Here is a 23,165-nt window from a genome sequence, read left to right as displayed (position 1 = left end):
GTACACGTAGTACAGTACAGTATGAGTAGTACAGTACAGTACAGTATGACAAGAGTAATAGCAATACAGTACAGTACGTATAGTTGCACCGCTCAGTTCACACAGGTGTGATTTTCAAGTCTGACAGACTCCTATAGAAGCCCTAAACGGCCTAAAACATCTGTGACTGTGATGTGCTGACAAGTGACTGCATGTCGACGGAATGCAGAACAAGTCAATGTAGACTTTAAAAAAAAAAGAAAAAAAAAACTTGAAACATACAAAGTGTGAGTGTTCACAGTAAACTCCTTTATTTGCCATATGGAACCAGTTCATTCAGTTGTCGCCAACATGGTACACAAAGGTGACCTGGACTACTATCAAAATATGACAAATTAATTGCACAGGCATGCGCAGTGTAACAAAAACAACAAAACTTAAAAATGGTCAAAACTAGGACAGACAAGTCAATACTGCCAGGACATCCAGAGATGAGAACAGCAGCATGCAGACCACTAGAATAACTGGCATCTTCTTCATCCCCATGGTAGTCATCATTAATATTATTATTATGATTATGGTTGTAGTCTTGACAGTCTAGATATCATAAAGTTGTATCTATCCGTTTCGCTGTCTCTGGTGGTAGTTTCAGTCTCTCTCTCTACCTCTTTATATCTCTGCACAGGGGCGTGTCGAGAACATTCCAGGGAAAAGATCCAGGAGGTCTGTCCATGGCTGAGGGAAGTAGTGGTGCTGGGGGGGGCTGGAGCCCCTCCTCCCCCCAGGCACAGCCCCCCCCCTCGGACAGGAGGGGAAGAATAATAATTTTAATCAGAACAGATTTCTGTTACTACTACTAGGCCTAATACATATGCTGTATCACAGTATCGGCACCTTATCCTGGTTAATTGCCTGTGTCAGTTTGTTCATATAATTGAGACTGAAAGTAAAAAGCCACTTTTCCACGTGAAAATTTGCACTGGAATTTTGCGGCGAGCGCTCAGGCGTGCGCACCCCCCTACAGATGAAAGCCTCTAGCTGTTAACAGTTACGTGGAAGCAACGATCTTTGAAAATATAGGACTCCAGTTCTTGAGGATTGAGGACATGTTGGGACAAGAGGCATGGCCATGTTGATTTCTCTTGTGGTCCTTGAGGAACAATACATTTCCATCCCAGTTATTTCCCAACAGCTGTGGTGACGCTGCTCTTAGCATTATTCAAAGTGAAAGTGAAAATGATGTGTGCCATACTCAAATGAAAAGGATGTATGTGTGCCTTCTCAAAGTGAAAGTGAAAGAATGTGCATGTTTTCCCAGTAAAGGATTGATTGGCCACTGATCAGCTCCGCTGGAGCTGTTGCGGGTTCAGTGCCTTGCTCAAGGGCACTACACCAGTGGGTGCTGCTCATTCAATTCCCCACTCAGATTCTTCCTGGCAATCCGGGGGATCGAATTTGAAAACGTTATGCCACCTCACTGCAATCTACTGCGTGCATGCACTCCTGCCCCAATGTAAAGGTCACAGACCTGTTCAGCAAAATTAAGCTAAGAGATTGTTTAAATACATTATAGAGACAAAAGTACTTGGGATAAAATGGCAAAAGCCTACTCCAAAATGGATCTGTCTGTCTGTCTGTCTGTCTGTCTGTCTGTCTGTCTGTCTGTCTGTCTGTCTGTCTGTCTGTCTGCCTGCCTGCCTGCCTGCCTGCCTGCCTGCCTGCCTGCCTGCCTGCCTGCCTGCCTGCCTGCCTGTCTGTCTGCCTGCCTGCCTGCCTGTCTGCCTGTCTGTCTGTCTGTCTGTAAGTAACAAGGAATTGTTTTACGGGGTGAGCTTGTTAGCCCCACGCGGACACGCCCAACCCCCAACCATGGAGGGCCAGGTGCTGCTGTTCGTCCGGCCTCTGCTCTAGCCTAAAGTAGCCTTAAGATGGACGCCACCTGGAAAGAGGAAACGAGGGGAGGCCAAAAACAACCTGGCGGAGCACTGTGACCTCAGAACTGAAGATGGCAAATCTGACATGGGGCGATCGGGCACACCATGGATAGGATAGATGGAAGCAGATAGTCGGAGAGTTATCCACCGGGAACGAAGAGGATAGTAAGTAACAGTAACACCATGAGGTATGGACCCAACACGCACGCACGCACGCACGCACGCACGCACGCACACATGCACATTCGCACACATATCCAATACATTGAACCATGATTGATAACAGACCTACTGTTTAATTTTTATTATTGTTTGCATTTTACCATTGTCTTTCCACATATAATTTATCGTTATTTTGTTGTTCAAAGTAAGTAGACATAGTAGGCTACTTCATAGCGTATCACCATGCAACGCTTTCGCTTTGTGAGCGTGTGGTAAAACTCCATATGCTTTCCAGTAAAACCACGTTGACAGCGACAACATTAAGAAACCAATTTACATAACATACTCAGTTTCACTATAACCCCCTTCTTCTCACATTCTGTCAGCACATTTCATATTTTACTGTACTGTCATATCTCTCTTTGGTGTACCACAACCTATGTTCAACCACAATATGTCAAATTAATCAAATCAATAGTATTCTTCTTTTAAAGTTTATCCAAAGTTTCTTTTTCTTTATTTCTTTTTTTTATGGTAGCATATATGCAACGTGAAATATACTGCATATTTACAGAAATGTACCAATTACAGAAAGTGTGTGTCAGGTTTGACTGTTGGTTACAGAGAGTGTCCTGTTGCAGAAAAGATTAGGTCACCACTGTATGCTGTGGCGTGTGAGTCTTATACTGCCACATATTAGTGCAGGTATAGGATGGAAACTGTGGCCAGTGTTTATTTTGAGAACTGAAAACTGAGAGGTGTTAATACACTTATCAGTAATCTGTGTACTCTTATCTGGCACACTGTGTGTGTGCATCCTGAATGCACTGATGCATACTGTAGATATGCTCTTGCATGGCTTTGCACTGCAGGCTGGGCTTAGTTCTTATTTTTTTACCATCATTATATTTGTTTTATTACATATGTTCCTCTATATCCTCTCTTTCTAGTGGCATCTCTGACATCTCCACATTCCAGTGTATGCATTCCAAATACTTAGTCATAGTAATGTATGTGAAAGAAGGATAGAAATAAGTATAGGCAAAACATGTCTATGAGGAATTTAACGTACATTTATTGAACCGTAAAATGTTGTCAATTAGCAACAGACATGTCTTTATATTACATAATAATGAAAATATTGACTTTATGGGTCTTTAACAGGTGTAATCATAATAATAATAATAATGTATTCGTACAGGCTGTTTTTGTTTGTTTAATAATTTCCGATTTAATTTGTTTATCCTGTATGAGTTCTCTCTCCTGACTGGATGAAATTGTTATTTTTTTTATGTTGCTATATCAGTGGTTCTCAAACGTTTTCATGTCAAGAAGGACCCCCAAAATGATATGTACTAATTTGGCCGCGGATTGTATATAGTCTATATCTGCTATTTTAGAATAACCATGACATGTCTAAAAATCTCAAATCACACAGCTGCTTTCCCGGTCTTAATGGGTTAAAACCCATTCTGGACGGGAACCCCTTTTGGTGTTTTAACTAAGCATTATGTTATACTTTAGCTATTGAAGAATAGCAGATCTACAAGCCCATAGCGTGCCACCGAGTGGCGCGCTATGAGCTTGTAGGTCTGCTATTTTTGAAAAATCATAAAAATGCGGCACGTCTTCAAGTCTTTGAATATATATTCTTTCAGAGCGAATGTTTTTTTTTATTTTGACGTCAGGGGCTATAGCAATGATTGCTGTGGTAATTTAGAGCTATACGTAATACTGATTATCACGACAACAACCAACAACCAAATGACAGCATCACCCTCCTGATCAGATCTGCCAGCTCGTTTCACTCTCATTTAGACCTAAGCTCGATTCTACAAATGTCTTCTAAAACAGTAGACAGTTTTTCTGAAAATCCTAGGTTTCTATGTTAGTGGTGCTCAAACTATTTCATTTCAAGGACCCCCGATATCATATGCTTAAAACACCAAAAGGGGTTCCCGCCCGGGTTAAGTCCAGGCTCAAAACTCACTTTTATTCACTAGTGTTTGAATACTCTGACGTGACAGATTTTCATTTTGTTCCTTTATTTGTGTGTTTTTCTTGATGTTTATGTCACTTGTATAATTAGCTGCTATATGGTGAATTCTTTTTTTGCTTCATAAATTAATTTGACTTGACTTATAGGCTACCATGCAAACACCAAACCAATGTGTGTATTAATTATGGAACCAAAAATGTATTTTCCCACCGAAATTGCTTGTTTTATTGTTGAAGAAAACAACGGTTAATATCAACAACTGATCATTAAAATGCATGTTTAAAGCACTACATTTGATACATGTTGGATTAATACAAATCATTAAAAAAATGAAGGAAAATGCATTATTTTGCTTTCTAAATTGTCGTTTAAAGCAGAAAACAAACAAAACTAAATAAGCCTGGCATATTAAGTAGTTACCACTAACTGGGTGACCTGTTGTATTTGCCATGAAGTAATAAAGCCTGGAATTCATCTCAAAACATTGCCATAAAACCAACTGGTTGTCTGGAACGTTCTTGTACCAGCTAGGTGTTGAAAGTTTTACTCCAAAAGGGTGACGATAGCTTGGACCCATGCCTGAGCTGGGTCAACGCAGATCTTGGTACCACTCCGCATTGTAAACCTAGAACAGACAGACATAGAGAGAATATTTTAATCTTTGTTGTTTCGATCGATCTAAAGGTCTCTTGAAGACCTTTAGATTATTTTGCTGTGGGCCAGCACCACTGTAAGGACTTTGGTGTAGCATTCTTATGCACAGTATCGATTAGCTGTCACATCACCCCGACTTTAAGTTATAAATACAGGTGACTCAATTCATAATCTAATTGCTTTATACTTGTCACATACTGTAACTATTAATGCAGAGAATCTGTGTATGTTGAAATTGTCAGTATATTTAGCCTTCCACATAGCATAGTCTACCAGACAGTGGCCTTGTGGTTAGAGTGTCCGCCCTGAAACTGGGAGGTCAACTAATGATTCCCGAGCGCGGCACACACTGTGGCTCACCGCTCCAAGAGATGGGTCAAATGCAGAGAACAAATTTCATGATGACCTTTGCTGCATGTCTCTCCCCTTCTCTCTCTCCCTCTTTCCTGTCCATCTTCACTTGATACTATCAATAAAGGCAAAATAGTAAAATATGCCTAATACTTTTAGGCATAAGGCAACGTGCAAGACAGGGCCCTATATGTTAACTGCACCTGTTGAATGTGTTCAGTGTTTATGTTATGTATTTGTACAATACAGTATAAGTTTAACGTAATACTCACACAACGCCGTCGGTAGCACAGTGAAGGTGTGTGCGCTGGAACGCCTTCACTTTGTCCTTAGGCAGTTTTGCGGCGCGGTACGTGAAGCAGCACTCCGCTGGACCAACGCTGTCAGCATTGTCTGGGGGAGCGAGGCAGAGTGAAAAAGAGACACAGTCACCCAATTAGTATAGGCCTGTCACAATTATTACATCATTGTCTATTGGAAATTATTTGAGATAATCGCTAATCGTCTGTTTCCACCATTCATATAAAGTCTAAAGTTATCCAATTATCACAGTTATGCACCATTTGTTTACGAAGCCTAAAAGCCAAAAAATGTTTTCATATGTTGCCAAAAACACAATTAAATCGTTAATCGCAATTATTTGTGTAAAAATGAATAGCCAAGAAAAATGTGTAATCGTGACAGCCATGCCAATTTGTGGAATAAAGAAAAACACATTTCAACAATAAAAAGACAGGAAAATAAGACACTTACTCGCTTGGACCAGAACATCCAGAGATGAGAAGATGAGCAGCATGCAGGCCACTATAACCGTTACGTTCTTCATCCTCATTATCATCAGTATATGATTATGGATATGGTTGACGTCTGTCCGTCTATACCTGCCAAGTCAAGTGATCTGTCTCTCTGCTAACAGTGCCTTTTTATATGTGAATATATCTGCCAGGTCAACACTTATTAGTGTAGGTGGGGTTAAACTAGTTGGTGCCTTGGTGGGTGGTGGGGGGGGGGGGGGGGGGGTGTACCGTAAGTTTGTTACCTAGAATTAAGGAAACAAACTGTGGTCAATGTGTGAGCATAAAGCTGAGAGGTGTTAATACACTCATTAACTGTGTGTGTGTGTGTGTGTGTGTGTGTGTGTGTGTGTGTGTGTGTGTGTGTGTGTGTGTGTGTGTGTGTGTGTGTGTGCGTGCGTGCGTGCGTGCGTGCGTGCGTGCGTGCGTGCGTGCGTGCGTGCGTGCGTGCGTGCGTGCGTGCGTGCGTGTGCATCCTGAATGCAGTGACATAGATATTAGTGCATAGACGTGCATTTTGTTTCTAATAGATATTAGACTATTGAGGCCATCATGCAGGCAGAGGCTCAGAGCCACTCTGCTATACACGTGTGTCGTACATATTGGTAGCTACAGTATATTAGTCCAATGTTGCTGTCTATAAAACCAACGCATTTCACTTGAATAATGTTGATAAATCCACATCGGAATCAACAGTGTAGAGCAAACTTTTGGACCTTGTGCGCTCTGTGTGTGTGTGTGTGTGTGCGTGTGTGCGTGCGTGCGTGCGTGCGTGCGTGCGTGCGTGCGTGCGTGCGCGCGCGCGCATACGGAGAGAGACAGAGAGTTATTTAATGTAGCGCGTGTAGGCTACACGCTATAACATTTTGCCCTGTGTAGCCTCGCTATTCCTGTGTCGCAGGAGTGAAAGAGGCATCCGTGTCCTGTGTCTGTCTCGCGCTTGTATCACGGCATCCTGCACGTGTGTGAGATGTGAAAAGGAATTGGAATAAAGAACAAGTACTCATACTTTAATGCTTAGTATGAGGTATAAAGTACAGCAGCCTTGTGTTCCTAAAACAGACAGATTGGGTATTGGGTAAGACTGACGTTATGTATCTTTCAGGACCTTTCACTGCTTTGTCTCAACCATTACTCAATGGCTCTGGTCTCAGCCACCGCGGTAGATATTTTGACATTCCGCTTTTTTTCTTTTCTTTTTTTGAATGTTGCCACTATAGGAGTTTAGTGTGAAAGCCACAAAGATATAATGACAGTAGATTTTTTTTTTTAAAGACTCCTGTAGTGTGAAATACATAACGATCTGATGACTCGCCGACAACTTTAAAACTCCTACAATGTGTAGGGGCCATTAGGGGACACGGGGGAGAACATGTGAACTCCACACAGAAGGCCCTTTCACCAATGACCCCATCTAGGGTATGGGAGCTGCATGAAGACACGGAGAGAACACACCCCCAGATGATGATCAAATCAAACTTTATTTATAGAGCACATTTACACCAGCTCAGTGGCCTTGTGGTTAGAGTGTCCGCCCTGAGACTGGGAGGTTGGGGTTCGATCCCCGGCCGGGTCATACCAAAGACTCTAAAAATGGGACCCAGTGCCTCCTTGCTTGACACTCAGCATCAAGGGTTTGATTGAGGGTAAGTCCCTGCGACATACTAGTGTCATGTCCAGGGGGTGTACTTGTACATCAAGCTGCCTCACGCTACAGAAACAGGAGATAGGCTCCTGCCCTATGGGCCTCATGGCTCGGCAAGGCTACTTACTTACTTACATTTACAAAGACCAGTGGTCAACCAAAGTGCTGTACAAGGTCAGATAAAAAAAGATGATGAAAGAAAGGATATGATATGATATGATGATGCATAAATAATGACATCTATTGACCCTAAGATGGTCTGGTATTTTTGTTACAGCTTGAGACAGAAAAACATTCCCGATAAATTGCACATACACATTGTAGCCTGGCTCCAGCCCTGAATCGCTAGCCATGCCCATTAAGAAAATATGTTCTGACGAAATGAAAATTCAGACTGAGCGTCAGGCTACATATATTGCACATTTACATATAGGCTACAATACTATACACATGCATGCTGCTATAGATCTAAACGCATTTACATGAATTCTGGTGATTTCAGTAGTATCGCCAAAGGAACGGACAGCCCCAATTTAGTTGGAGACAACACCTCAAATGTGTTTCTTCTACAGTGGTTTGAATATTAGACCTGCCATTTTGGATTTGACTTCACAGACACACAGTCCATCAGAGGTCAAATCTGACTGAAAACAAACAGAACAGACATGCCGTGTAAGCTTTATTTGTGCCTGTCTTGATGTTTATGTCAGTTGTATAATTAGCTGCTATATGGTCTGTACATCACTTTGGTGAATTTGTTTGATTCCTTTGACTTAACGTGACTTATAGGCTACCATGCAATTGCAAACACAACCATGCAGTTACCGGAATTGCTTGTTTTATTGTTGAAGAAAACCACGGTTAATATCAACAACTGATCATTAAGATGCACAATTAAAGCACTACATTTGATACATACAAATTGTAAAAATAATAATAATAATACAAAACTAGAAAGGTGCAATTCTGGGAAATTGCAAGTGTGGTTGCACTGACGTGAGTCACAAAGCATATAGGGACCTGGGAACTAAATTCCGTCTTACCGTTTGTATTCTATATTGTGATGTCATGTGAAGCATGACAACAGTGACAACAGTGTGTGAAGCATAAAAGCATAAAAGCTTCACTTTTCTGTTGTGCAAAAGTTAACACAAATCACACCTGTGTGAAGTGAGGGGGGCTAATATATTAAAGTCTAACTCATGTTGATTAGGTGATGTAATGGTGATGTGAAACAAACGGTGTAAACACATTAAATGCCATTAACAATAAAGAGACAATATGACGCAAATGTTCCCTTTATTGGCAATGGCGTTTAAAAAAAAAACATTGAACAAAAAGAAACATTAAACCTCCCTCAAAAAGCACCTTGCTGGCAAAAAAATATCGGACAGAGAACAATAGTGTGTTGGTGTTGCCTAGAGCAACCACACTAACTAATACTGTCGATTTCATTAGGACTGTTTTATTCCCCCCATTTGGGACACAATTTACGTTTAGAGCCATAACTCCACGAGTATGCAAGCTACAATTACACAATTGTGTGTTGCTATGACAATCCATGTCAGAGTCACTGCAAAGTAAAGAAGACACTATACAGATTTACATTTTCGCCTAATGTAGGTATGTGTTCAAATGACTATATCTCATATTTAAATTCACATATTGACATTATTATTTTTCTAGAATGTAGAGGGATGTCCTGGCTTCAGGTATGCCAAGTTGTAAACCTCTCAGAGCTTCCATTGTGAATCTACATGAGTTTATATGCCTTAATCCCCAGACGGACAGGTATTTTTAGTTTGAGGTGTATGACTTTAAATATCAATTTCACCACTTTTACAGTAAAATATTTTTATACAAGAATCCATTTCATGTATGGGAGGCCTTAGAGATGAGGAAAAACTATGTTGTGTTTGGTCCTAAGCCCGGTAGGGGTATGCCGATTTCTGGGGGCCATTGTCACAGTACTATAAAGAAACGCTGCTGGCATCAGGAAGACAGAAAGAGCACAATGTTATTGTGGATCGATCGATTGATCGATTGAACGCTTTATCAACAAATGTGAAATGTGTTTCTAACTTATTTATTTATTAGACACATTTAGATATACATTTGTACTTTTACTGGAGGAAATCTTGAATGCCAAACTTGTAACTATTGTATTTCTACAATAGGTTATTGATACTTTTACTCAAGTAAAAGAACGTGAGTACTTCTTCCATCACCGAATAAACATTGTGTTTACATCCTACTATAAATGCGCCACGTCTCTGCGTACGTGCGTGCGTGTGTGCGTGCGTACGGTTGTAATGCACGTAACTCAAGAACCGTTTGACCCACCGACTTCACATTCGACACACGTGTTCCACACCCCCACAGGGAGTGCAGTGCCAGGTATCGAGTCGGTCGGACCCACGGTTTTCCAGAACCACCACAAAAGGCTCTGGTCAGGCTCTGCCAGTGGGCCTAATGAGGCCAACTCCTTTCACCTGGACCAGGCTCTGCCAGTGGGCCTAATGAGGCCAACTCATTTCACCTGTGCAATTTCCAGCCTCTGCCTCAGCCAATTGAGGCTCAACCAATCAGGCTCTGCCAGTGGGCCGAATTGATTGCCAAGTACACTTTTCAGTACATAGTCTAGTATGCCAGAATGTGAACCCGGACATGTTGAGTACACTAACGTTTTATGTTAGAAATGTTTAGTATGGGTCGCCAGCATGTAGAAACTGCTGGATGCTAATTTGCATATGTTGAGCAATTTTCATAATTGGCATAATATGTGACCATACCATTAACAACATATAAGGAAAATATAAATCAAAATTTCATCAAGCTTTACAGTATGTAGAAATTTTGAATATTTTGCCTTCTATAGGTTGTTAATGGTATGGTCACATATTATGCCAATTATGAAAATTGCTCAACATATGCAAGTTAGCATCCGGCAGTTTCTACATGCTGGGGACCCATACTCAACATTTCTAGCATAAAACTTTGGTGTACTCAACATGTCCAGGTTCACAATGGGGCTCTATGGGCTGGCAAGTAGACTAACACAGGCACATACACAGATCTCCATGTGGGACACCGGCTGACAGTTAAAACGGGTGCTATAGGTTCCCAAGTTGCATCGTTCCCAAGTAGGCCGGTGGCCGACTGCGACGGGCACGTACAGGTCTAGTTAGATAAATTAAAGGTTAATTTACCTGGAATGAAGATATGTGTCGTCTGAATGGAGATGTGTGCCGCCTGGATTCGCGTCTTCAACAGCTTCTGGTTATTTGACACAAATGACCAGAAATATATATAGCAGCATCTCTTATAGGTCCCTCCCCCATTTCTCGCTTCACTCTGAACACAAATGAGTTATGTCGACATCAAATGAATGATTAATTGTTTAGATGTCGAAACCTTGCCCGTTATGATTTCGCCCAGGGCCTGGGCGAAATCATAACGGGCAAGGTTTCGACATCTAAAAACTTCAGTCAACCTGTCGTGACCCCAAACAGTAACAGCAGGACGTATGCTGCAGAAACAACAAAAAGACTCAGAACACTTGAAAGGTTTCTGAGGCCGCTTCAGATGAGGGGGTACCTGGAAAAATGTCTACCCCAAAAGGGGTAGCTGGTCCAAAAATGTTTGGGAACCCCTGCTGTACTGTACTGTAAGCCCTCCTCCCTGGCCTGTGTGTGTCTGTGTCTGTGTGTTAGGCTGTGCAACAGTGACACTTGGTGGTGAACAAACGCTATAACGCTATTTTCATGCTCGGACACAGCCAGGGACAGACCCAGGGACACAGCCGTACACATAGCTGTCTATAGGAGTGGTTGCACCACACAAAATGGCAAAAGTTGGAAGAAAGAGACAGTCCAATATGGGAGAGAGACGCAAGGAAGTGCCTTTAGTGGAAAAGGATGATTGTAAAATATGCGGAGCACGTCGGAAGGGTATAGGCCTATTGTATAAGGATCAGGCATTTGTGGAATGAGCAACACAGCTAAATGTGTGGGTAGAACACATATGCCAAAACATTTGCCAAAATGGCAAGTGGTTGGTATTTATTCACCCTTGCCACAACAGCTTGGTTTGGTACGGAACAGTATCTCTCTCACGGGCAAGACAGAACTTGTCATCATTAAAGGCAATATCAATGCAGTGAGATTCTGGAGCCAGTGGCAATCCCATATCTTCAGAATCTGGGACCTAACGCCTCCAAAATGTAGGAGTGGAGAGGATGGAAATGCTGTGAGTCCAGACCTCAACCCAATGCCTGATTCTTACAATCTATACAGACTATACCTCGTTGTACGATCAACGATTAAAATTATATATAACATAATACCAAATGGTATCATCAGGTTCAGGTTCATTTATTTGTTTGTCCCCGAAGGGCGATTTGGTTTACAACAAGGCATAACAGGCAGACACATGAATCACATAAAACACAGTAAAAAGAGCATGGTACACATAGAAATAAAATAAACAGTTCAAGGTTTCAGTGTAGCAAAGGAAATTCATAACGGCGACAAAGTTACCTCCTCCTCCTATCGTCATTTAAGGCCTGGATAGACACAGGCACGAAGGATAATTTATACCTGTTACTTTTTGCCCCTGGAACCTTTAGGCGAAGGCCGGAAGGAAGCAGCCTGTACTCAGAGCTGAGGGGATGGGAGTTGTCCAAAGAAATGGACTGGACTTGGCTTTCTTAAGCACCTGGTTTTTAAAGATATGATCCAGGCTACTGAAATTTACTCCTGCTATTTTTGAGGCCGTTCTCACAATCCTACCAAGCTGGTTTTTGTCCTTTAAGTTCAGGTTTCCGTACCAGCAAATAATGGAGAAGGATATAATTGACTCAATAAAAGCACTGTAGAACAGTTTCATTAGAGATTTATCCACCTGAAATTTGGCGAGCCTCCTCAAACAAAAGAGGCGTTGTTGGCCTTTCTTACACAGCAGATCACAGTTGACATTGAATTTCAGCTTGCTGTCAAATGTGGTGCCCAAGTATTTGTAGGTGGTCACCAGGTCAACCTGCTCACCATGGACAACATGGACAAAGTGGAGAAATAAGTGGAGAATAAAGTTTCTAGTTTCTTTTATAGTTTAGAGTGTATATTTTTAAATGGTATATTTTTTAGGTTTTATTACACAATACTTACTCTGATCTTTTTGAATCCTATACCTGACAAATAAACCAAAGTACGAAAAAAACTAAAACTAAACTATAACTAAACTAAAACTAAACTAAAACTAAACTAAAACTAAGCATTTCACCAAAATAAAAACTAGCAAACCCGCTCTAAAAACGAACTAAAACTAACTGAATTAGAAGGGGAAAAAAGCCAAAACTAACTAAAACTAAACTATAATGAAAAAAACTAAACTATTATAACCTTGTCCCTGACCATGCATTTAGTAATGTAGGAAAGTGAAGATTCGTATTTGAATTTATTGTATTGACCACAAGTTGAGAAACAATGCAGTAAATGATCTGGTGACAAATGTTGTCAGTTACTGGCAAGACCCTGAACCCCACCCCACATGTATTATTGTGGGAAGTGAGAACGCTGGCGTCGACTGTTCGCATGCCTGGGCGAAATCATAACGGGCAAGGTTTCGACATCTAAACAATTAATCATTAATTTGATGTCGACATAACTCATTTATGAACTTCCACAGAAAAGTGAGTTAGAATCTCAAGGGAAACCGTACCGTCAGGGTGGTACGTGGTCCCTGGTTCATAATCAGTTGAAAACCCCTGGTGTACAATGGTGTGCAAAATGCTTTAAAAAGTTAAACCTTGACATCTGAAGAGCACTTACAAAATGTCTGCATTAATATGTTTGCCTGGGCATACACATACAGTGTGCAATCAGAGATATGATGTCCAATTTAGGCCAATACTTAATACTATATACTATATACTAATACGAAAATGCGTATTTAAATGCATATTTAAATGTGCATTTACATGTGCATTTAAGTGCCATTAACAGATAAATCATACTTATGAACTGTAATGAGCTTATTTCTATTACACACGTTTGCGACGTCCAAATTAAGTTTAAACCAGAAGGAGGAGAGGACACTGGAGCAGCACGGACATTTTAAGCCTTTTATTTAGGTGCTAGTATACAAACGACTAACGTTTAGACCTAAAAGGTATTCATCAGTCATAAAGGTGGCAGCATTTGGGGAAGTCATTAAATACATGGTAGGTTAGTGCTGGGCTGTCAATGAGCCAATGGCAAATGGCCATGTTACATGTAATAACCACATACTACTGCCAGCAGTATATATATATATATATATATATATATAGGTATAAGGATGGCTATGGAAAAAACACTGTTTAACAGTTAATTATATAAAGCACAACAGTGAATCAACCATATAAAAGCCATGAAAATTAGAAAACATATTATAGGAACAACAGTGAACATAGACAAATAAGGGCCATAGGGCCAAATATTTAAAAAAGAAAGGAGATACAGGGGCACATTGAAAACTTTACAATGATACACTCTCAGACTCAGAGCATGAATAGAAGACCTCAGAGACCGTCTGAAAAATCATGCCTATAAAAAACATGTGACGCTCAGTTCTTCATTAAGGCCATTGGGTTCTAAAGTGTCTAGTGTGTTTATCCACAGTGCTTCTCTGCAGAGTAATTTATTAATCATATCGCCTCCCCGTGGCAGACTGTGATTTTCTCTATTCCCCAAAATTTGAGGGAGGCTGGGGACCCATGCTTGGCAGCATTATAGTGCCTGGCCATTGCGTAATCAGGGTTGTTTGTTCGAATGGCGGTTTTGTGTTCACCAATGCGTAGTTTTAATTGTCTTTTAGTTTGACCAATATATGCAGTCCACAGGGACATTTAAGCATGTAAATGACATGTGTTGAATTGCAGTTAATGAAGGATGTGAAGTGAGGGGCGCTCTTATTATCGTACATAATCCAATAAAGATTAATATACTTCCTCATGAATTCATTTGTCAACTTATGTTTGTATGACGTAAATTCTCCTTTCATTGTCAATGGCAAATGTGACACGTGTTGTGACGAAAAGCTGTATAAAGGGGGGGTAGCGCCCCTCAAAAATACACCCTAAGCCAAATGACAGTATGCACCCTATGTCCTCCTAGAGCAGGAGAGGTACAGGGTTCAATCCTCTTAGGGCAGTGCTTCCCAAAGTGGGGTCCGTGGACCCCTAGAGGTCCTTGAGGGAGTTCCAGGGGGTGCCCAGCTAAATGATAGTTAGGAACCAAATGGACCCTTATTGGTCTGTAACTCAGAGAGTGTACAAGTGGAACCAAATGGACCCGTTACTCTCAGAGTTAAATTAACTTTGATTTTACAATATAAATTGGGGGGCCCAGAGATAGAAATAATGGGTGCACGATTATGAAATTATGACCGATATCCGATCTCCGATTATTTGCAAGGTCAAATCTGCCGATACCGATACTGAGTACTGACCGATTCCGATAGAGCAGGGGTTCTCAACGTTTTTGGCCGGGGACCCCCGGAAATGCTTTGGCAACGTCTCGGGACCCCCGCCCCGCCCCCTCCCGACCGCCAATATAAATCGACTGCTACAATAACCTTAAACCTTAAACCTTAAAACACCTTTTGGTGTTTTAAGCATTGTTATAATTTAGCTCTTGAAAAATAGCAGATCTACAAGCTCATAGCGCGCCACCGAGTGGCGCGCTACGAGCTTGTAGGTCTGCTATTTTTGAAAAAAAGTGAAAATAAAATGGGGACCCCCTAAAATAATTTGGCGACCCCCCGAGGGGTCGCGACCCACGGGTTGAGAACCCCTGCGATAGAGGACCACAATGAAAACAATCCGGCCCTAGGGGCTTGGCCCAAAGCCTGTTAATAAGTATTCAATCAATCAATAGCATACTCTTTTCCAAGTGTCTTTTTTCACAACTGAATAACTACTGAGATGAGTACACAAATGAAATGTAGAAAAATGTAAAGTTTATTTTTACTTAAGATTTTACATCATATTTGATTTGGCTTTTGTTCTTGTGTGCGACTATGGGCGGCAGTGGCTCAGGAGGTAGAGCGGCCGCTTGGAAACCAGAAGGTTCCCAATTCCCCTCATGCTCCCCCAAAATTAGTGTTAGTGTCTAACTTTTGATTTATATTGAACTCATTGATGATTTAAATAAATCAAAAATTGCTGGTGAAAACCGATTAAATAATCTGTATTATTTTGAGATGGGCCGATCTGGTCGATTCCGATTATGCTACCGATTAATCGTGCATCCCTAATAGAAATGCCATTAAATGGGGGTCCGTAGACTAATGCTTGTCAAACTGGGGGTCCTTGACATGAAACGGGTTGAGAATCACTGCTAGAGCCGTAAAACGCTTCTCTTATTTAAGGGGGTCCCTGGCATATCTCTTCAAATGGGGGTCCGCTGGCTAATTAGTGTCAATTTGGGGGTCCTTCACATGAAAAAGTTTGGGAACCACTGTCTTAGGGCCATACATTATATATCACACGGATGACTGGCGTCACAGGTTGGCCATGTTGAAGTTCCAGATGCACATTAGAGTCACACCAATGTGGTCTGTGGATCCCCAGAATCAATGTGATATATTTTCTTTCTTTCGCCATTTTATAAGAATGGGTATATTGTTTTAAATATTGGATATTATCCCATATTAATGAACAGTGAACACTGATAGCGGGAGTTGAATCTCACTGCTCTTGGTCTCTGGGGTGATTCCAAATCAATTAGCAATTAACATTTTACTGTATGTCCTTTCAAACTTTTGGAGAATGCAGAGAATCTGTAGAGACGGACAGGTCCTATTTGATTTGATGCATTACTGTCGACATGCCAACGTTTGATGAGGTATACACAGTGTAGAATGAGGAAGTGTCTCCTCTCTCAGACCTAATGTGTTGTGGATTGCGCTGACTTGGCACGTTGGCCCTCGCTCATCAAGACGAGCACTATGCCAGGCATTCAATGTGCTGACATTGATGAAGTGACCTAATTATACCCAACACCACTCTACATGAAAGGCCTGCTACTGCAATGAGATGGGTCACAGGTTCAAATCCCAGCCCTCCCTCCACGCATCCCAGAGGACAGCTGATCAAACTGAGGGACCCAGTGCTGCTCAGCCCCACATTTTAAAGTGCTTCCTGTCTGGCATCAGCAGCATAATGAAATAACAGCAGTGTCTCGGAGGGGAATTTAATGAAATGAAAGTCTTCACTGACGATCTTAAATACTTAAATATATGTGATGTATTAGGCATTCTGCCATCTGTTCAACCACCCTTTTCTAGCTGCATATTAACCACTTAAACCCCGGCATCTGCTGTGACGCGTTGTGAGCTTGTCGATTGACTATTTTCAACAAAAGCTGAACATAAAATAGATACTAGTATAGAGCCCTGGGGGACTCCAGTCAACCATAAATTGGGTTTAAGTGGTTAATTATACGCTGACAAAGCTGACCTTTACTGCAGAATGTTGTGACATTTGGCTTGAGAATGAGATGCTGCAAATACTAATTTAGAACAAAATCTCAGCTCAGATCCAAAAGAATAATTCAAATACAAATAAAATAAAAACGTCTTTAACCCTGTGACATTTCAGTTTGTAAATACATCAAAGATGCGAACATAATCCATTTCCAATGGATGAAGCCTTGGCCTGGAAGAGAGGTCATCAGGTGATCTCCAACCTTCCCAGAGTGTTTCAACCATCAACCACCACACTCTCCAGTTGGCAGGCCAGCACTGATTGGCCAAGTCACTCCTCCAGGCTTCCAGCTATAGCAGCGGTGGGCAACTTTGACAATGGAGAGGGCCACTATATTTCAACACTCACTCCCTAGGGCCATATATTACGGTCGTCGCAAAAATAGCCGATCTACAAGCTCAAAACGCGTCGCGCTGCGACGCGTTTTGAGCTTGTAGATCGGCTATTTTTGCTATTTTTTAATTGGAATCCTGAAAAGTAACCTTTTTGATTGAATTTCAAATGCATTTACCAGTAGTTATAGTTATGTTAACTTTATGAAAAGACAATAACATTTTAATACTATAGTCATTAAATACTAGGCATACTAGTCATGAAGTAATTAAAGCGGGTTTGGAATTGTAACAGCTGAAATCAATACTATATCAGTATTCTGATATTAACATGCGGGCCGCATTAAGTGAAGGTAAGGGCCGCATGTGGCCCACGGGCCGCCAGTTGCCCACACCTGAGCTATAGACAAGTCCACGGAGGGGCACCCCACGCGCAGCCATCACCGAGACGCAACCAGCACCGGGAGAGAAGGCCACACCTGGCCAACAGGGAGAGAAGGCCACACCTGGCCAACAGGGAACGAGGAAGCCTGCCGGCCAGGTGCAGCAAACCAGTGCTCACCACGGGAGGCATAATGAAAACCCCTCTTTCGTTTCAAAATTCACCTCAAGAGTTCAAGAACTTATATATGTTGATTCTAAAACATCTGAATGTGTCACCACTAAACATTTGTTTTCCCCCTCTCTATATTATTGTATGTATACGGTATTTAAGTTTGTTTATATTGAAAAACCACGTAGGCCTAAGTCATCAATATCCAGTAGCCCAAATACGAGTCTGTCATGTATGCAAATCAGCGAGCTTTAAAAAAAAGAAAAAAAGTAAAAAAGTGTTTTTATAAGCACAAGTTTGAGTGTTTTATTGCTTTTATACAACTATATCAACTCTTGTTACACAAATATACATACATATTTTTTTATACTGGTTAGTGGTGTTCAATTTCACTAGTGCATTGCTTTCAGCCCTTCGCAAGCCAATACAGTTCCCCATTGTTTACCGTTGCTATAGACAACTTAATGCCAGCTGGACTGGGCCACAAAAGGTGATTTTACCGTTGGTGTATTGTGGTTATTGGCACGGCTTGAATGCTTCGCTTAGCCAGCATAGTTAGCTTCAGACCCTGGATAGCCCATCTCCCATGCTCTGGACTATTCTCTCAGGGTACCTCTTGTCCTATGTATATAGCTCCCAGCCTTATATATAAGGATTATTTATTATATGTTCCATTGTTGTTTTGTTTGTACAGTATGTTTGTGTATAGTTTCATGTTACAAAGTGGACCACAATGGAAAGCGAAGGCTTTTTTGTGTCCAGTCCATTTGGCGTTTTCTGTAATAGAGGTAGATTGGATTCACAAGGCTAATGCGCTAAACACCAAGTATTTTTTTTTATCCCTTTTTATTTTTAAGCCTTTTACAAAGCAATTAACCCATTAAAATTGGGAAAGCATCTGTGTCGTTTTACATTTTAGCATTGGCAGTTCCAAAAGATAGCAGATATACAAGCTCATAGCGCATAACAAGCTTGTACACATCAGCTATTTTTGAACATTTTAGAAAGATCTTGAAAGTGTTAAAATGTTGAATTATTTTTAACACAAATGCTCTCTTTTGGCATAAAAGATTTTCAGATGGAGGTCTGCCGCCAAATAATGATGTTGGGGGTCCTTGGCACAAAAGCGTTTGAGAACTAGTCTGATAGGAGGAAGATTTTTGGTTAACATTTCTTTACAAATCAAAAGCGTACATGGCTGTAACTGTACACGGCTATAAAGCCCCAGCTAGTTTCCAAAAACATTCCAGCAAATCTGCAAATTGCTCATTCATAAAGTTACTCTTCTTGAAAAAAAATTAAATCACACCCGTGTGAACTGGGTGACCATAGCAACCATGCTAATTGTTTGGTGCGAACAGACAGACAGACAAACTAACAAAGCCAGTTGTAGGAGTGGTTTACACCACTCAAAAATCACACCCGTGTGAACTGAGTGGTGTAAGGTCTTATATAGACTGATCAGCTGTGGTCAGACGTAATGTCTGACGTAATGAAATCACACCCGTGTGAACTGGGTGACCATAGCAACCATGCTCATTTTTTGGTACGAACAGACAGACAGACAAACTAACAAAGCCAGTTGTAGGAGTGGTTTACACCACTCAAAAACAGGGAGCTAAATATGACAGGTCTTAAAAAAAATTCCACTGTGGACTTACAAATGAATCACATTTCCACACTGACGCACAATATCAGAAAGACTGATAAGTCTAAATTCTCAACTTGTTGTCTCAGGAGCTCAAAGGAACAGATGTTTATTTATATTAAAACCACTGTTCTGATCCAGCTCTGACCTCAGTATGTTAGGATGAATTGATTGTCAAAGTAAAACAAACAGAGGTGGTTCTGGAGCAAAGACAACTAGAAATGTCGCAATTTAAAAAAATTGCAAAGTGTGGTTGCCGCAGTGGCTTACATATGCCCCTCCCACTGCTATTGCCAGCCAATTACAATGGCTCACCCCTGCGGTCATGCGTAAGTAATTAATTAAAATAATGAGGGGATTTATCCCCCCAAAAATACTTTTTCTGCAAGAAACGGTTACATTTTTCGCATTTGCTGTAAAATAGGCCCCTCCCACCAACTTCGGACGACGATTAAGGCCGAGCGATACGGACAAAAAAAAATCAAAAAATCTGAAAAAAATGTAAACGCGGTCCGATAGGTCGAAAAATCATGTGTACCGATTTCTGTGAGATTCGGACAAAATCTGTAGATTGAGAAAATTAAAGTGTGTTTTGAAGAAAATTCAAAATGGCGGAAAATCTATCCTGACGCAAATGGGCGTGGCCTATATGGGGAGATGCGTCATGACCCAAGGAATCCAGGGCAAAATAATTTTTATTTTACGACCTACGGTTAAAGAGTTATAAACCAAAACGTAAAGTGGGCTGTTATAGCGCCACCATGAGGCCGACCGATATAATTACAAGTTAATTAATTTTAGTAAGTATTACGAATTATCCCTCCAAGTTTTGTAACTATAGCCCTTACGGTCTCCGAGGAAAAAATACTTGAACGTGATTTTTCGCATTTTCCCATTCATGTCAATGGGGACATTTAATGCACGAATAAATTAATATCAATTAAACTATACAACATTTCTCTTAGAAACGAGCAAGCACACCATTCCCGGTCAATTTGAGATATGGCTCAAGTGCGTACAGTCAAAACTGTGGGAGGAGTAGTCCGGCAAAGTTTAGGGTTACTCCAGTAAATGAAAGAATAAAGTGTTACAATTACAATAGTCTGGTTGCCCTTTAGGGCAACCACACTAACTAAGAGAATTAGGAAAAAAAAGCCAAAACTAACTAAAACTAAACTATAACGAAAAAAACAAAACTATTATAACCTTGCATCACAGTGCTCAAGTCTTCCATCCTTAGGTATATGCGGTCAAGTGCAAGCCTGGCCCATGGAGTATAGGACGCCCCTGCCTTACAGAGTCCCTCGGCACTTTGGACTTAACATCATGTCCTGTGTTTTCGAAATCATGTCTGTCTGTCAACTGTATCGATAGATGATAATAAATATATATATAACCTTTATTCCTTGGGTCCCTCTGTAACGCCCGCAATTCGAACTCGGGCCTCCCGCGTGAAAGTCCAACATCTTAACCACTAGACCAAAGGGATATCCCTCTGGACTGGGGGAGATATTAGACTATTGAGGCCATCATGCAGGCAGAGGCTCAGAGCCACTGCTATACACGTGTGTCGTACATATTGGTAGCTACAGTATATTAGTCCAATGTTGCTGTCTATGAAACCAACGCATTTCACTTGAATAATGTTGATAAATCCGCATCGGAATCAACAGTGCAGAGCAAACTTTTGGACCTTGTGCGCTCTGTGTGTGTGTGTGTGTGTGTGCGTGCGTGCGTGCGTGTGCGCGCATACGGAGAGAGACAGAGAGTTATTTAATGCGCTATTTAATGTAGCGCGCGTAGGCTACACGCTATAACATTTTGCCCTGTGTAGCCTCGCTATTCCTGTGTCGCAGGAGTGAAAGAGGCATCCGTGTCCTGTGTCTGTCTCGCGCTTGTATCACGGCATCCTGCACGTGTGTGAGATGTCAAAATGAATTGGAATAAAGAACAAGTACTCATACTTTAATGCTTAGTATGAGGTATAAAGTACAGCAGCCTTGTGTTCCTAAAACAGACAGATTGGGTATTGGGTAAGACTGACGTTATGTATCTTTCAGGACCTTTCACTGCTTTGTCTCAACCATTACTCAATGGCTCTGGTCTCAGCCACCGCGGTAGATATTTTGACATTCCGCTTTTTTTTTTTCTTTTTTTGAATGTTGCCACTATAGGAGTTTAGTGTGAAAGCCACAAAGATATAATGACAGTAGATTTTTTTTTAAAGACTCCTGTAGTGTGAAATACATAACGATCTGATGACTCGCCGACAACTTTAAAACTCCTACAATGTGTAGGGGCCATTAGGGGACACGGGGGAGAACATGTGAACTCCACACAGAAGGCCCTTTCACCAATGACCCCATCTAGGGTATGGGAGCTGCATGAAGACACGGAGAGAACACACCCCCAGATGATGATCAAATCAAACTTTATTTATAGAGCACATTTACACCAGCTCAGTGGCCTTGTGGTTAGAGTGTCCGCCCTGAGACTGGGAGGTTGGGGTTCGATCCCCGGCCAGGTCATACCAAAGACTCTAAAAATGGGACCCAGTGCCTCCTTGCTTGACACTCAGCATCAAGGGTTGGATTGAGGGTAAATCCCTGCGACATACTAGCTTCATGTCCAGGGGGTGTACTTGTACATCAAGCTGCCTCACGCTACAGAAACAGGAGATAGGCTCCTGCCCTATGGGCCTCATGGCTCGGCAAGGCTACTTACTTACTTACATTTACAAAGACCAGTGGTCAACCAAAGTGCTGTACAAGGTCAGATAAAAAAAGATGATGAAAGAAAGGATATGATATGATATGATGATGCATAAAATGACATCTATTGACCCTAAGATGGTCTGGTATTTTTGTTACAGCTTGAGACAGATAAACATTCCCGATAAATTGCACATACACATTGTAGCCTGGCTCCAGCCCTGAATCGCTAGCCATGCCCATTAAGAAAATATGTTCTGACGAAATGAAAATTCAGACTGAGCGTCAGGCTACATATATTGCACATTTACATATAGGCTACAATACTATACACATGCATGCTGCTATAGATCTAAACGCATTTACATGAATTCTGGTGATTTCAGTAGTATCGCCAAAGGAACGGACAGCCCCAATTTAGTTGGAGACAACACCTCAAATGTGTTTCTTCTACAGTGGTTTGAATATTAGACCTGCCATTTTGGATTTGACTTCACAGACACACAGTCCATCAGAGGTCAAATCTGACTGAAAACAAACAGAACAGACATGCCTCTATGTCCGTGTAAGCTTTATTTGTGCCTGTCTTGATGTTTATGTCAGTTGTATAATTAGCTGCTATATGGTCTGTACATCACTTTGGTGAATTTGTTTGATTCCTTTGACTTAACGTGACTTATAGGCTACCATGCAAACACAACCATGCAGTTACCGGAATTGCTTGTTTTATTGTTGAAGAAAACAACGGTTAATATCAACAATTGATCATTAAGATGCACAATTAAAGCACTACATTTGATACATACAAATTGTAAAAATAGTAATAATAATACAAAATTAAATTAAAATAACTATAGGAAAATGCATTTTTATGCTA

The 23,165-nt window shown here is 41.2% G+C and overlaps 1 protein-coding gene across 1 annotated transcript; it reads right to left on the bottom strand.

The window, feature by feature from the left end:
- Nucleotides 1-3,657: 3,657 nt before the first annotated feature.
- On the bottom strand, nt 3,658-5,992 carry LOC306940406 (C-C motif chemokine 14-like). Its single transcript, XM_079525469.1, has 3 exons — nt 5,833-5,992; nt 5,352-5,472; nt 3,658-4,699 (listed from the first exon to the last, which is right to left on the bottom strand). Exons 1-3 carry the CDS (start codon nt 5,915-5,917, stop codon nt 4,618-4,620), a joined length of 288 nt encoding a protein of 95 aa, XP_079381595.1. The 5' UTR covers nt 5,918-5,992; the 3' UTR covers nt 3,658-4,617.
- Between the last annotated feature and the right edge of the window lie 17,173 nt (nt 5,993-23,165).

This window comes from Electrona antarctica (assembly GCF_951216825.1).
Source record: "Electrona antarctica genome assembly, chromosome: 17".
Taxonomy (NCBI): Eukaryota; Metazoa; Chordata; class Actinopteri; order Myctophiformes; family Myctophidae; genus Electrona; species Electrona antarctica.
This window is presented reverse-complemented; position numbering and strand designations above follow the sequence as displayed.

Coding starts and splice junctions, on each gene's coding strand:
- LOC306940406 (XM_079525469.1), bottom strand. CDS start 5,917: ATGATAATGAGGATGAAGAACGTAACGGTTATAGTGGCCTGCATGCTG. Junction 5,473..5,832: donor GGATGTTCTGGTCCAAGCGA/GTAAGTGTCTTA, acceptor TCGCTCCCCCAG/ACAATGCTGACAGCGTTGGT. Junction 4,700..5,351: donor TGTGCTACCGACGGCGTTGT/GTGAGTATTACG, acceptor TGTCTGTTCTAG/GTTTACAATGCGGAGTGGTA.